The following is a 14,155-nucleotide window of genomic DNA, read 5'->3' on the forward strand; positions in this document are numbered from 1 at the left end:
ATTGTTCCGCTCCGGCAACATGGTTGGCATTGACAAGAGCGGCAATCGCTATTTTGTACGAACAGAAGACGTCGATGGCGCCTGTAGGTTTCTCACCTATTCTCCTTTCCCCTTGTTCTATTCTATACTCTCACTAACTTTGTTAATTTATCCGTTCCGGAAAACGAAGCAAATCACGCCAACTTATTTTTGCCTCGATGATCCCTCTTCTAATATCCATTAAACCACGAAATCGCGGTAACAGAAAAGAAAAGAAATTCCGTACCATTGCGTGCTACGAACACAAATCTAACTCTTTGCGGGAAATAACATAGCCAATCCCCTAACGTATATAGGGCTCTGAATGTTGTCCTAGCAAAAAAAACACATCTTTTAAGTCATTTTCTTCATTCAGTCTTACGAGGCATCAATTTAGTGTACCAGGTCTTCTTTAGAAGCTCACAAGCAGACGTTTAACATCGTGTTACTGCCGATGCTTTCTATTTACTTTATATACTATTCAAATTTTGTACTCTTTCGATGTTAGATGTGGCTGCCCAGGTCTCTGGAGTCGCACTGTGTAACTCTAGCATAAACTGTGGTCATCTTACCGATAAGAAACAACTTAAAATACACAGTAAGGACGAAGCAGAAACATGGCTTCTGAAACAAGTTAGATTAGGGGGAAAATCATAATTTTGGAGCAAGAGGAATAATTGTTAAAACGAGCCCAATCTATACTAGCAAGGATCTTCAGTTTAATCTGGAGGGGTCCTTTGCTGGAAGTAACAATTTTACGAACTTATTTCCTTGCAATCTAAGTTGCCGGTCTGGGTTTGGGCTCAGGTTCAGGTTTGTGGGTTTGGTCAATTTTTTTTTGGAGGTTTTGGTTTCTTTAGTACAAAAACATATAAAAATAAAAAAATTACATGTATGCAGTAAGGTCAAAATACACCACTATGCTAATATTCAAATAACATAGCAAAATACACCAACATATTAATAGTCAAAACTCGCCTATCATGATGTATATTAAAGTTTTAGTTCAAATAACATAGCAAAATAGTAAATACAACACCATATTAATGTTTTAGTTCAAAAATAATAATATCAAGTGTCAACAATCAACCATCATTGATCAAATATCAGATGGGTCATAAAACATTTCATCATCATCCTCCAAATGTTGTGGTAAATTAGAAGATCCACAATCTGGGAGTTGCATTGGCACTAGCACTGGCACTACCTGAAGAAATAGGCTCTACCTATACCATAGTTGTGACTCGAGGAGAAGCTTTTGTGTGGATAGCGTCAATCCTTTGCTCAGGTGGTAATTCATGACTTGCTTCTGTCATGAATATATCAAAACTCATTGCAGAAGTATCGATCTCAGAAAGGGAAACATTGGACAGGATGGCATATGAGGGATTCACGTCAAAAATATTCTCCAAGCCACCGTGAGAGATCTTAACAGGTACTTCCATGCTAGTACAGGTAGATGTACTTGGTTCCACAGGTTCCACATGAACAGTGGAGAAAGAATCTACATCCGTATCAATTGGAGAAATAGGCACATCTAGTGATAATTGGGGAAGGGTTGTATGAGGAGGCTCCAAACCTACAGAAGGAGGTGATCCTATTGTATTCTCCTCATGAGTATCATTGTCAGCATCAATAACCTGTATTTGCACTTCTGGTTTTTCCTTCCCTTTTAGTGAGACTTCTGGGGGAGGGATATAACTGAAGCCCTGCTGACTCTCAACTTGATTCTTGTGTTAGAAGAAGTGACACCTTCTTTAGACTTAATCCTGACCTCGGAACTATGCCCAATAGGCCCAGCTAAATCATTTCCTTTTTCAACTTTGACCTTGATAGTCTTAACATTATTATCCTTGAGCCAAGTATTAGTGTTAGCAAGAATGGGGTCAATGATCGAGTCACATTCCTTTCTGGGCCATTGTGGAGAAGGAAGAGGAGCTTCTTCCACTCTTTGCTCAAGGTATTCTAGATCAAGGATCTTTCCATCATCTACCATGCCTTCTGGAATCCTGGTTAAATCAAGATCAACAATTTGCTCCAAGGTTAGCCTGCTGTAATCCATCCTCCGGATTTCCTCTTCAGTGCAGAGATCAATCCAGATATCCTCCAGACGATGGACATGGGTGAAGGGCCTCTTGATCTTGTCCTTCATCCCTCGTTAATCAAAATCCTTCCTTGCTATAAACTTTTTCAACCTGATCTCCTGAAGTTCACTTTCCATTGCCTTAGCCCTCGCATAAGTGTTTAAGGAATATCGACCAATCTGCAATGGATTGTGTGAAGAAATATTGATACCCAACTTATGATTGGCAAGCTGTAATGCATGAACTACCATCAACTGTCTTGCCAACTCCATCAAAAGAATCTTATCAGTGGGATACCGGGGTAACATGTATGGCTGCCCCTCAAAACATCCAACCCTCATGTTGGTGAAAGTTGGAAACTGCAAGAACAACATCCATACTCATTTACTTTTTTCCATGCAGCCTCAAAAACTCTTCTATTCTTGAGCGTTTTGTCAAAGAGACACATGGAGTGACCAAAGAATGCGTCCTGCACTCTTCTGTAATGAAGTCTACTGGGCCTCAGAGTCAACTGATCATAGTACTTCCATACTGGCACTAGCGACCTATCGCCCTTGGTAGAAAGACTTGGAAATTGTCTAAGTGACGTTGCAATATACACCAAGTATGAATTCATATAAAAAGTGAAAGAAGTGGGAATTTGTGAAAGTTGCTCGCATAAGTTGTCACTGATGATTTCTCCCTAGAAAATGTGAGATTACCCCTTCCTCATGACCTCAATGTACTTGTACATCCAAATTTCAAACACATTGGAATGCTTCAACCCCATTATCCTGCTAAGAAGCGTGATCATGTCACCTACTTTTTCAATGAAGTCGCAGCGATATAACTTAGGCCATCTGGAAAAGCAAGTCCGGGGAGTTTTCAGCCACTTAGCATTAATGTGCCTGATGCAATCTAACCTTCTCTGATTGTTATGATCCAAGGCACTCTTCATAGTGATATCATCATATACAGGACCTGCAGGGACTTTGAAGATCTTGTCGATTGTTTCTGGATTCAATCTGATTATAACATTCCCATCTTCATCCCTGATTGTCCTTGTTTCTCAGTCAAAAGAGCAGCACATGCAAGCATGAACTCAGGTTCTAAGGCAGCTACTGGAAAAGATGAAATCAAATGAATATGGTTGTTTAGGAGTAACTACACCCCATGAGTTGGTGAACATCCGTTCTTTCTAGAAATTCGAACATGTCAACGTGTTCGATCTCTGTGTCCCGGATCTTATCAATGAGAGAAACCACCTGAGTGGGAGCAACCTCATTTTGATATTTGTCGCACTTGTATTTCATTTTCTTGTTTGGGGTGATGCTGGCTCTTCTGACACCGAACAAGAATCTGCAACACTGTGCTGAAAACTTAGAAGAGTAAGAACATCTTCAACAACAACTGGAGATTCCATAGTCTTCAAACCTTGAAAACTAATGCTCACACAACAACTTAGGAAGGATTTTATCAAGAAACAACTTGAACTGACTCAAAGATGCTTTATGGATGAGCTTGGACAATAATGGGAGTGGAAATTGGGTCTTGTGAAGGTGACTGGAGTGGACAAAATGTTATAACTTGCACTTGCAATCGGGTCTCCAAGACCCGACCACAAGTGTGAGCATATATTTTGACAACAAGCAATAATGGGTACTTGTAATCGGGTCTCCAAGACCTGACCACAAGTGACTGTGATATAAACCTTTTGTAAAGCATATTGATCATGATGGTATGTGATAAGCTTAGATGCAAAGACAAATCTTACACTTGCAGCCGGGTCTTGAAGACCCGATTGCAAGTTACAAAAGGAAGGTAAAACAATGCAAACTTGTAGTCGGGTTTCCAAGATCCGACTACAAGCTGCACAACATTTGCAAAATTTATTGAACTTGATCACTTGCTTTAACATATAAATGACCCGCTTGTAATCGGGTCTACAAGCTTCTTTTCATTTTTGAAATATTACGCCCATGCAAGTATTCTTGGTTTGCATTGCTTGCACGTATGAAAGGGAGATCCAATTTTAATTTATGCGTTGTGAGGGGAAGAACTTGCATTGAGAGCTTGACTGTGATTTCAGTATAATAGGGAGGATGCCTTGCAATCGGGTCTTGAGGACCCAATTGCAAGTGATGAATACTTGCAAATGACTTGAAACAACTTGCAATCACATATAAAAAATAATGAATGCATCTGGTAAGTGACGGAAAATACTTGCTATCGGGTTATGAAAACCCGATTGCGAGTAAGAGCAAATGTGCCAGGGTGAACTTGCAATCGGGTCTAAATAACCCGATAGCAAGTATAGAAGCGGATGTATCGCGTGGAAAGAATGGAGCGAAGCGGATCATCAAGGAAAGATGAATGGAGGCGTATTCACTTGGCGCAAGGATGCAAGGGGAAACACTTATGCTAAGAACACGTTGATTTGATTGCAACTTAAAACCCCACGATATGACTTCACAAAATCCCACGGCAGAAAAACCGAAACAAGAATAATGCAAGAGATCAAAATACAAACCCAAGGAGGGAAGATAACTGAAATTATGAGGAAATCAACTGAAATTATGAGGAAATCGACACATACCTGGAAGCAAAAACCTTTGAGAAGAAATTCTTGAACCACCAATGCAACCTTGAAAGATGAATGAAACTTGAAACTCTTGAAGGATCTCAAATAGGTGAAAGAAAAACACTCCTTGGATACAAAGACTAGTGTATTAAATGAACTCCTTAAAAAATGCAACCAGGAATCATGGGAGTTGGGTTTTAAACGACTTGTTGCAAATGCAAAGACACTTGGAAAAGTGTTTAAGCAAAAGAACACTTGCAATCGGGTTATACAAACCCGATAGCAAGTAAAAACAATTTTTTTTTCATAAAAAAAGCCTAAATGTAATCGGGTTATTTTTCACCCATTACAAGTAATAAAAAGAACTTAAAACTTAAAAAATGAAACATGCTTACTTGTAGTTGAGCCTTAGAGACCCGACTGCAAGTGAATATGTTTCACTTGCACTTGCAATCCTAAGACCCCCAAGACTAAAAATTGGGTTATAAGAACCCCATTACAAGTAATAAAAAAAAATGACTTGTAATAGCTTCAAAAAGTCCCTACAACTTGCAAATAGAGGCTAGAAACCCGAATTGAGGCAAAAAAGAGCAAAAACACATAACCAAAAAGCATTAAAAATCTATCTAAAAGACCAAAACTCGCCTAAAAGCTTAAACACTAAACAAGGCACAAATTTTCATCGAAAAACATGCATTAGAGGAACCACAATAAGAATTTTTTTAAAAGAAAATTTCGTATAGGTTGCCCTCGTTTTATTTTACAAAAAGTGAGGACAACATTATTTTTTTGTAAATCTTTGTTTACAGCCAAATATTGGCCAATGTTTGAGCCAGTAGAAAGTTGTGCTCGTTTGAGCTTGAATTTTTAATCCTCTATAAATGTGAAAATCTCACTGTAGACCTTGATGTTGAGAATCTAGAGCTTGCATCTGGGGTGAAAAATAGTCATTTAACAATTTTCTTTTAATGTGAAACCTTATTGAAATCTTGTATAGTGTACATATATGTATATTTTGTTTATAGTCTTAGATTTTAGATCATAGGGAACTTCTCCTTATAATTTGAAGAATGGTTCTGTTATACATGTTTCATTTTATGTTCTCTTGAAAGAGACAAATAAAAATGTTAACTCAATGTCACAAAATCCAAATGTTTTCAACTCATTTTGCAACATTTCCCTTGCTTTCTATAAAGAAGACTCATGGTTAATCTCCATAGAATATTTTTGCATGCACAATCTATTGTTTCTGCTTCTAATTTAGATATTATGCTTGAAGACCATCTATGGTCTGAGCCTTAATGTCAATTTCTTAATAACTTATTTAATGTCTTTTATTGTGAACTCTTATGTTTGTGCTGTTTGTTGATTGGAAGCAGGCTCTTTCCTCTTCTTCTTTTTATAATTGTCGTCTGTTTTGTAAATTCCACCCATTGGGTTGTTCATAGAATCCATATTATTCACCTTAGAGTTGACATTTTGATTGTCTATGTCTACAGTTGGATACAAACTTTCCCTTAGTAAAGTTTTGAAAAAAATCAAAATATCTAGAAAATAACAACTAATAATAAGAAAATAAGAAATAAAAATTGAGACTCTTGAAAAGAGTTGAGTTTTTTCATTGGAAAATAGAAAAATATGTGGTAGTCATATCTCGTTAGATACAAAAAGCATTGCATCTAATTACCTTCTGACTTACAAACCAAAGAGCTAGTCAAAAACTATTTAAGCAAATTTCTAGGAGACTGCTGAAAGTATTTTATTTCCGTATTATTTTTAAGTAGCTGCATCCAATGCCATACGAGATATCATTCAGTACTCTTCTTCAGACTAGTTTAAATTGTTTAGATGTACTTTTGCTTCTGTATTAATTTTTTTCTTTTACTGCAGTAAAAGAAAAGAGATGGGTGGAATTTGAGAATGACTCAGATCCTACTACATTACCAGGTTAGCTCTGAGATCCACACTTTTAGTTTTCAAATATTTTTCCTCAATTTTGTTTCTGAATTAGAATGAATTTACTATTTTTGAAGAAGTCCATTTTGCAGTTTTTGGGGTTTTTGTTTAAAATCCTTTGGCCAGAAAAACTTGAGAGATCACTTGGTTGCCAACACAATTACTGATTAAATTCTTTAATTATTATTTGATAAATGTCACAAAATAATTAGATCTATATAAAGTCCAATATGAATTCTACCACCATTCAATTTCATACTATATTCAGCAGTATAGAGATATTCTTCTACACTGGAAATTTTCCAAATGTCAGATTATTAAATTGAAAAGAAATTATACATCAACTTTGGGAGACACTTCATGGTCTATCAAGACAGTTAAGTAATCACAATTATTATCAACTAAATGACCCAGGATCAATGATCATTGATACCCTATAACATCAAGTATTTTGCTCTGGCTTTACTTTGACAGAAGTCCTCAGGTGGATTACTTTGATAAATTAATGTAACATTAAAGACACTTGATTTTACAGGAAATGGGTGCAGTGTGTTACCACCGAGTTCAAGTTTTGCTCAAAAACCTTGCTGGTGTTGTACCACAACATCATTTTGTGAAGGACAATTGCTGGACAATGTCCATCTTGGCAACAACAAGCAGCCACAATTTTTAATGTCATGTTATCTATATCAATCTTAGAAGTACTCGTCCTCAGGACCTCATTAGCCTCATCAGTGATCCAAACGCATCCTTGTCTTGCTGAAATCCATAAGCAAGAACAATTTTTTTGAATTCTTTTGTCTGATGGATTCATCATCACTGAGTAGTGCCTGATGATCCACCAATCATTAATCTTGGCATTCATGGGTCTTAGGGACTTGAATAATTTCCAAGTTTTTTTGGCTGTCTTTAAGGCTCATCTTGTTCTTTAGTTTGTGGGAAGACTCCCTTAGCTATGTCCTCTGTGTCAACAACAATATGCTCTCTTGTCTGTACCCTGCCCTTCTGCTTGTCGATGTGTGATAAAGCTCCAGAGCAAACACAGTTTGCCTTTTTATTCCCAACCTAAATGGTTTTAAACCTAATCCAAATATTTCTTCTCTCCAATAATTCTAGAGAGATTTTGAATTTTGTCCATTTCATGGGCATATCCAATTCTTCAACCAATGGATATCTTCGTTCTTGAGATTAATCTCTTAGGGTCATAGCTCTTGAGAGTCCTATTATCCATACAAAATTTCAGCAAGAGCGAGGTTGCCTTCTGAAGAGCACATCGATGTTCAAAGTTGAAGTCCCCTATCTCTAGTGTGAAAATCAACAATGCATGTTTTCCCACAACTCCAAAATCCATGCACAAAAGTCTTAAAGGAATGTGTAGAGGTAAAACGTAAGGAGCTATTTTTGATCCATAGGCTTTAATAGATACAAGTTGATTCCATCCACCAATCAAATCAATTGTGGCCAGAATTCATTGAGGTCAAATATTGGTTGAGCCTCATTAGTTTTGTTCCTACAAGTCTTAGCCTTTCGCTATTCCTACCAAAAGTGATTTTGTATAGTAGAGTAACAAAATAATCCTCAAACCTATTTAATTCAGCCTCATTGAAGTGTCTCTCCATATGTTTGCAGCATATTTGAAGATTTTTTTCTAAAATCCTTTGTGTCCTCACATCAATGGCATATTTATTTACCTCTCATTTCTTTGGCCAAACCTTCACATGGGTGTACAAATATAGGAGGTACAACACAAAGTAATGCTTGAAATAATTGGGTGGTTACTTGTCTTATACTTCATTAGTTTGTTGTCTGTCTCCTAGGATACATATACACCAAAATCTTATATAAGAGGGCTATAGGATTGGAACAAGTCACAAATGAATACAATAGTGTCCTCATTGACAACCCTATCATTATACTCCTACTAGACAAAAACATGATAGCATTGTTTGAAAATACTCATTAAAAATATCCACATTGAATTGCTCAACAACATCAGTAGCCGTGCTCATTTTTCTACATACTAAATGCATTTTTGCTTTACCTTGGCCATATCATCAGCCCAGAGGGAGTTAAGGTTGATCCTGAGAAGATCAAGGCAATTGTTGATTGGCCTCCACCTGAGAACTTGACACATCTGAAGGGGTTCTTGGGTTTATGTGGTTTTTACAGAAGGGTTGTGAAGGGTTATTCTCAGTTGGCTGCCCCCATCACGGACCTCACTAAGAAAGGAGCTTTTAAATGGTTAGAAAAGGCATAGGGAGTTTTTGACAAGTTCAAAGAAATCTTGAGCACGTGCCCTGTTTTGGCTCTACCTGATTTCTCCAAGCCTTTTGAGCTTCAATGTGATGCATCGAGAGAAGGAGTTGGTGTTGTATTGATGCAAGGCAAGCATCCGATTGTGTTTGAAAGTAGAAAATTAAGATTAGCTGAGAAGACATACTCCATCTATGACAAGGAGATGCTTGCAATCATGCACACATTGACCAAGTTTAGGCAATACTTGGTGGGGAGCAAATTCGTGGTTAAGATTGACCATAATAGTCTTAAACACTTCATGCATCAGAAGGATTCAAATGAAAGGCAGCAGAAGTGGGTAAGTAAGCTACAAGCTTACGATTTTGACATCGAGTATGTCAAAGGCGAAAACAATATTGTAGCTGATGCATTATCAAGAAGACCCCATTTGAGCTCTTTGTGCGAGCTAACACCTGATTGGAGGGACTTGTTGCTTGCTGATTATGGCAAAAAACAGTTTGCAACCAGCATTATTGAGGGTACTTTTCATGATGAAAGGTACAAGGTGGTTGATGACTTGATACTTTACAAGGAAAGAATATTTCTATTACTTGAATCTCAGCTCAAAAAGAAGATTCTACAGACTTTCCATGATGTTCCTCTTGCTGGTCATCAAGGATATTTCAAAACCTACAAGCGAATTCGTGAGAGGTTCTCTTGGAAGGGCTTGAAACATGAAGTGTTGAACTACATAAAGGAGTGTCACACTTGCCAGATGAACAAAAATGAGCACATTCACCCAGCTGGTTTGTTGCAACCTCTACCTATTCCCAATCAAAAATGGGAAAGTATCTTGATGGATTTCATCTCTAGGTTGCCTAGAGCTAATTGCAAGGATTGTATCTATGTAGTGGTGGACCGATTGACTAAGTTTGCTCATTTTTTCGCCATTACCAGCTCATTTACAGCAGCTCAGGTTGCTGATGTTTTCTTTCATGAGGTGTTTAGATTGCATGGGCTGCCCAAAATAATTGTAAGTGACAGGGACAACAAGTTCCTAAGCAATTTTTGGCAAGAAGTTTTTAGATTGTGTGGCACAGTGCTTACCCCAAGCACTAGTTATCACCCACGGACTGATGGGCAAACAAAGATCGTGAACAAATGGTTGGAAGGCTATCTCAGAAACTATGTCTTGAAGCAGCAGAAAGGATGGGTGAGATGGCTACATTTGGGAGAATATTGCTACAACTCCTCTTATTACATGTCCATCAGGATGTCTCCTTTCATGGCATTGTATGGTTATGAGGCTCCCAACTTTGTAGATTTGATGTTTGGTGATAGCAAAGCCCCTCAAGCTAGGGACATGGTGTAGCAGTGTCAGGATATTTTGAAGCCTTTGAAGAACAACCTCCAAATTGCGTCCAACAGATATGACGTCTATGCGAAGCCCTTGATGAACCTCTGATAACAACCCACGTGTTTGAGGAAGGATTTGACTCTTGCCACATCCTCGAGACTCTCCATCTTAATGATGACCTTCACCTTGTTCGGGTCTCTCTTCAATCCCTCCTTATAGACTATGTGACCAAGAAGTTTGCCTTGCAGTACCATGAATCAACATTTCTTCAGGTTGAGAGCCAATCATGCCTTTCGACACCTCTCCATACATTCCCTCAGCACAGTGAGGTGGGTCTCTAGTCCATAGTAAATAGACCAATCATCCAGAAAAGCCTTAATGTTGCCCATGGACATTTTGTCAAAGATGTGCAATATTATCCTCTAGAAGGTGGTTGGTGCGTTGCATAGCCCCTACGGCATCCGGTTGTACGCGTACACTCCATCCTCCACTACGAATGTGGTTGTCCTCCTTAGCGATGTTGATTTGCTTGTACCCGAAAAACCCATCCATGAACGAGTACATCTCATGGCCTTCCACCTCCTCCAGTATACTATTCGTAAACGGGATTAGAAAGGGGTCTTTGATTGTGACGACATTAAGGCATTGAAAGTCCACACAAATCCGGATTTTATTCGCTTCCTTCTTCAGGGATATTACGATTGGTGAGACCCATCACTTGTTTCTACTTTGAAAATGATACCCGCTTCCAATATCTTCTCAATTTCTTCTTGCACTTTAGCCGGTGATTTTTATTCATTCTATATGGTCTCTTTCGTACGCATTGTGCACCCGATACAAGAGGTATCCTATGCACACACAACACCGGGGGTACCCCTTTAAGGTCCTTGTATGTCCATGTAAAGACATCGTTGTTCTCCATGAAGATTCTGAATACTGCTGCCTTGAATACGGGGTTCTAGTCGTCCCTTACCAATATCACCTTCGGGTTGTCTTGTTCCCCTAGGTCAATCTTCTTTATGTTGCGTTCCTCATACCTTATCATCTTATCCCTCTCGAACCACTGAGTAGGCATTTCATCTACTCTTGCAACTCCCTCCTTGTACTCTTCGTATTTCGGAGGGAAGGTGGCCTTTTCCATACCAATTAATTTGATCTCCGTAGCAACTTCTTCAATTTCCTCGATTTGAAACATGTTATACTCGGGGTGGAAAAATTCATAGTCTTCCATTTGCCAATGAAACAACCCTTTGAGGGAGCTTGTTTCATCCTTTGAACAACTTCTGAGCTCCAACACCCTTTCATTGTTGGGTTCTCTTTTGTCTGTCTCAGACTCTCAATTCTTAGACTTTAAGTTTGATGCCAACTCCAGACTTACTGCCTGGCTTTGTAGGTCGACGACGTACTTCCTCCTGTCACTCTCAATAGAGAGTTTATTCTTCTTTCAATTGGTTTGCTTTCGCCATTATTAGCCAACCTCTTCCAAGGAGGGTGTTGTACGCCTTCTTCTCCAGTGGGATGACGACAAAGTCCAAAAAGAAATGCTAAGTGCCAATGGTGACCTTCTGTGCCCTGAGCGTCTCGAGTGGTTTGATGCCATGTTGATCAACACCTACCAGATCGAATGTTGGTGGCTAGAGTGTTGGCTTGCCAAGCCCCTTCCATGTCTCCTTTGGTAGTATGTTCACGCTTGAGCCTCCATCGACGATGGTGTTTGTCATCTTGCATCCCATTATCTCTATCTCGACTATGGCCAGTTTCCTCCCAATGCTCACCGTCAGCAACAACGGGTTAGTGGCCAGGCTGCTTGCTGGCTTATTCGTTGTCTTGTTGGGCTCCTAGCCGATTGCATCGTCACCGACTACATTTGTAATGGCCATCTTTAGTTGCGGCATGGTTTATAGAAGGTCGGATACCCGTACGGGTACAATGGCTTGCAACCTCTGTCTTATGGTAGTTTTCTCCGACTCCAACTGTAGTGGAGTATTGGCGGCTTCGTTGGACACCCTTCTTTTTTCTGCCATCGGCCGTTCAACGTCATCCTTGGCCTCCGAAAGTCTTTGCTTCTCTATACGAGGGTTTGGGTATACTCCCTTCTTAGTTTGGAGTTTGGTAATCGCTAGTATTTTCTCATCTGGCTCCATGTCCAGCATATTCACCCCTCTTTGTTTCAGGCAGTTGATGTCTTTGTGATTTCTGGATCCACACCATTTGTAAAGCAACCCCGCATTGTTACTTTGGCCACTCTGACAATCCTGCGTGAAGTGACCCCCCTCATTGCAGTGCCAACATTGGATCATGGGTCTACCGTTTGTATCATACTGTATTCTCCTTTGTGGGGTGTTGTTATTGCTATTATTGTTCCGTTGCTTGTTGTTTCGATACACTCCAAGAGATGCTATTGAGTTGGCAAGTGGTTTTGGATGTGTGGCTGGAGGAGTTGTTTGTTCCCCTTAGGTGAAGAGCGCTTGTGTGCTTCTTGTTTTGGGATTGTACAGGCATTCCTTGATGGAATGTCCCAATACCTGACATATGTCATAGAATGACTTCTTTGGGCAAGTAGCCTTTGTATGACCTACCTTGTAGTCAGTGCACCACAACTCTTTACCGTCCATATCGCCCTCTTTCTCCGCCTTTAGTTCATCATTAGCAACATGTCCGTCTGTAGAGCTTGTACGGTCTTTGATTCGTCGTCGCTGCTTTCTCCGGTACTATTATCATCATTGGCTTTCTTCTTTCCTCGAGATGTCTTATTCTCACTTTCTATGTCCATTGCTCGATTGTAAGCATCTGCGTATGAGGATGGTGGCACTACCCTCATTTTTTTCTTCAAGGAAGGGATCAATCCTTCGACAAACCACTGTTTCTTGAGTCCATCCGCTGGTTTGTTTTCCATCTTCAACAATTCCTTGAGCCTACAATTGTATGCTCGCACATTCTTGTTCTTGCCTTGTCTGGTGTTGTAAATTTTTGCAACAATCTCATCATCATCCCTTAGTAGTTTGAATTCGTCTTGAAATGCTTTCCTCAATTCACTCCATCTCGTCTTGTTCTAAGCCTCTAGGTCTGTATACCAGTCGATGTTAATTCCTTGCAGGGTAGCGGGAAATGCCTTCAGCCAGTAATCCTGGTCATCTTGACTATTCGCCTCCCATATTGTTATGCAGGGCTTGCAATGGCTAACTAGATCCTCTGATCCATCCCCTGTGAATTCTGGGAGTTTTTGCCTCTCCTGGGTGTTCAACATTGTCTACATTGGGAAGGTACCGTGTGTATTTGACCAGATGGGACTGCCTTGCTCTCATCCACGTTTTTGTGCCTCTCTTGCACTCTCAGCCATGTGTGAGCTTTGTGCGTGTCCACCTTCTGCGTCTTCTACACCTTGGTTACCTTCTTCACTTCTATATTCTCTTTTCCCTAGAGTCTTCGGTCTAGGTCCTCCTATTCTTGGTTGCTATGTGAGGGACAAATTCCCGATACGGTATAGGTTTATTTCAAAAAGTTCTACAACTTCTGCCTTTAGGTTCCTTTCGTCTTCGTTACGTACCGACTATACAAATGAGCTGCTGGTATTGGTACTAGGTTTCGAGTCTTCACTTGAAGTAGAGTGTACGGTTTGGCTACTGGCTTGGTCAGTAAGATCTTCACTTATTTCGTCATTCTTGAGTGTTAGGTTCCTGGCGACCTTTTCCAACTCACCCCATGTATGCGGTCTTTCTCTCTCCTGACTACGGCTTCGGCTGGCACTCTGACTCCTACTACTTGCTGGACTCGTCGAACCTTCGACGATTCCTCGTAACCGTCGTCTGCTGTCACTTTGCTCTCTCAGGCGGAGAGATCTTACCAATCCCTTCCCTTCATCTCAGGTGTTTTTGGTACGTCAGTCTTTATTTGGTTGTAGGGGCATTAATTGCTGGGGGTATGGCATCTACTAGTATCTTGCTC

At 39.8% G+C, this 14,155-nt stretch overlaps 1 protein-coding gene across 4 annotated transcripts in view; it reads left to right on the plus strand.

The window, feature by feature from the left end:
- Nucleotides 1-14,155, plus strand: part of LOC131038536 (uncharacterized) — a 226,548-nt gene that overhangs the window by 122 nt on the left and 212,271 nt on the right. For all 4 annotated transcript variants that reach the window (XM_057970993.2, XM_057970992.2, XM_057970994.2 and 1 more), the window contains exons 1-2: nucleotides 1-83; nucleotides 6,553-6,609. The exon at nucleotides 1-83 is cut by the window's left edge. In XM_057970993.2, the coding sequence (XP_057826976.1) occupies nucleotides 1-83; nucleotides 6,553-6,609 (140 nt within the window). The remainder of the gene's footprint in view (nucleotides 84-6,552; nucleotides 6,610-14,155) is intronic.

Source organism: Cryptomeria japonica, chromosome 10, assembly GCF_030272615.1.
Source record: "Cryptomeria japonica chromosome 10, Sugi_1.0, whole genome shotgun sequence".
Taxonomy (NCBI): Eukaryota; Viridiplantae; Streptophyta; class Pinopsida; order Cupressales; family Cupressaceae; genus Cryptomeria; species Cryptomeria japonica.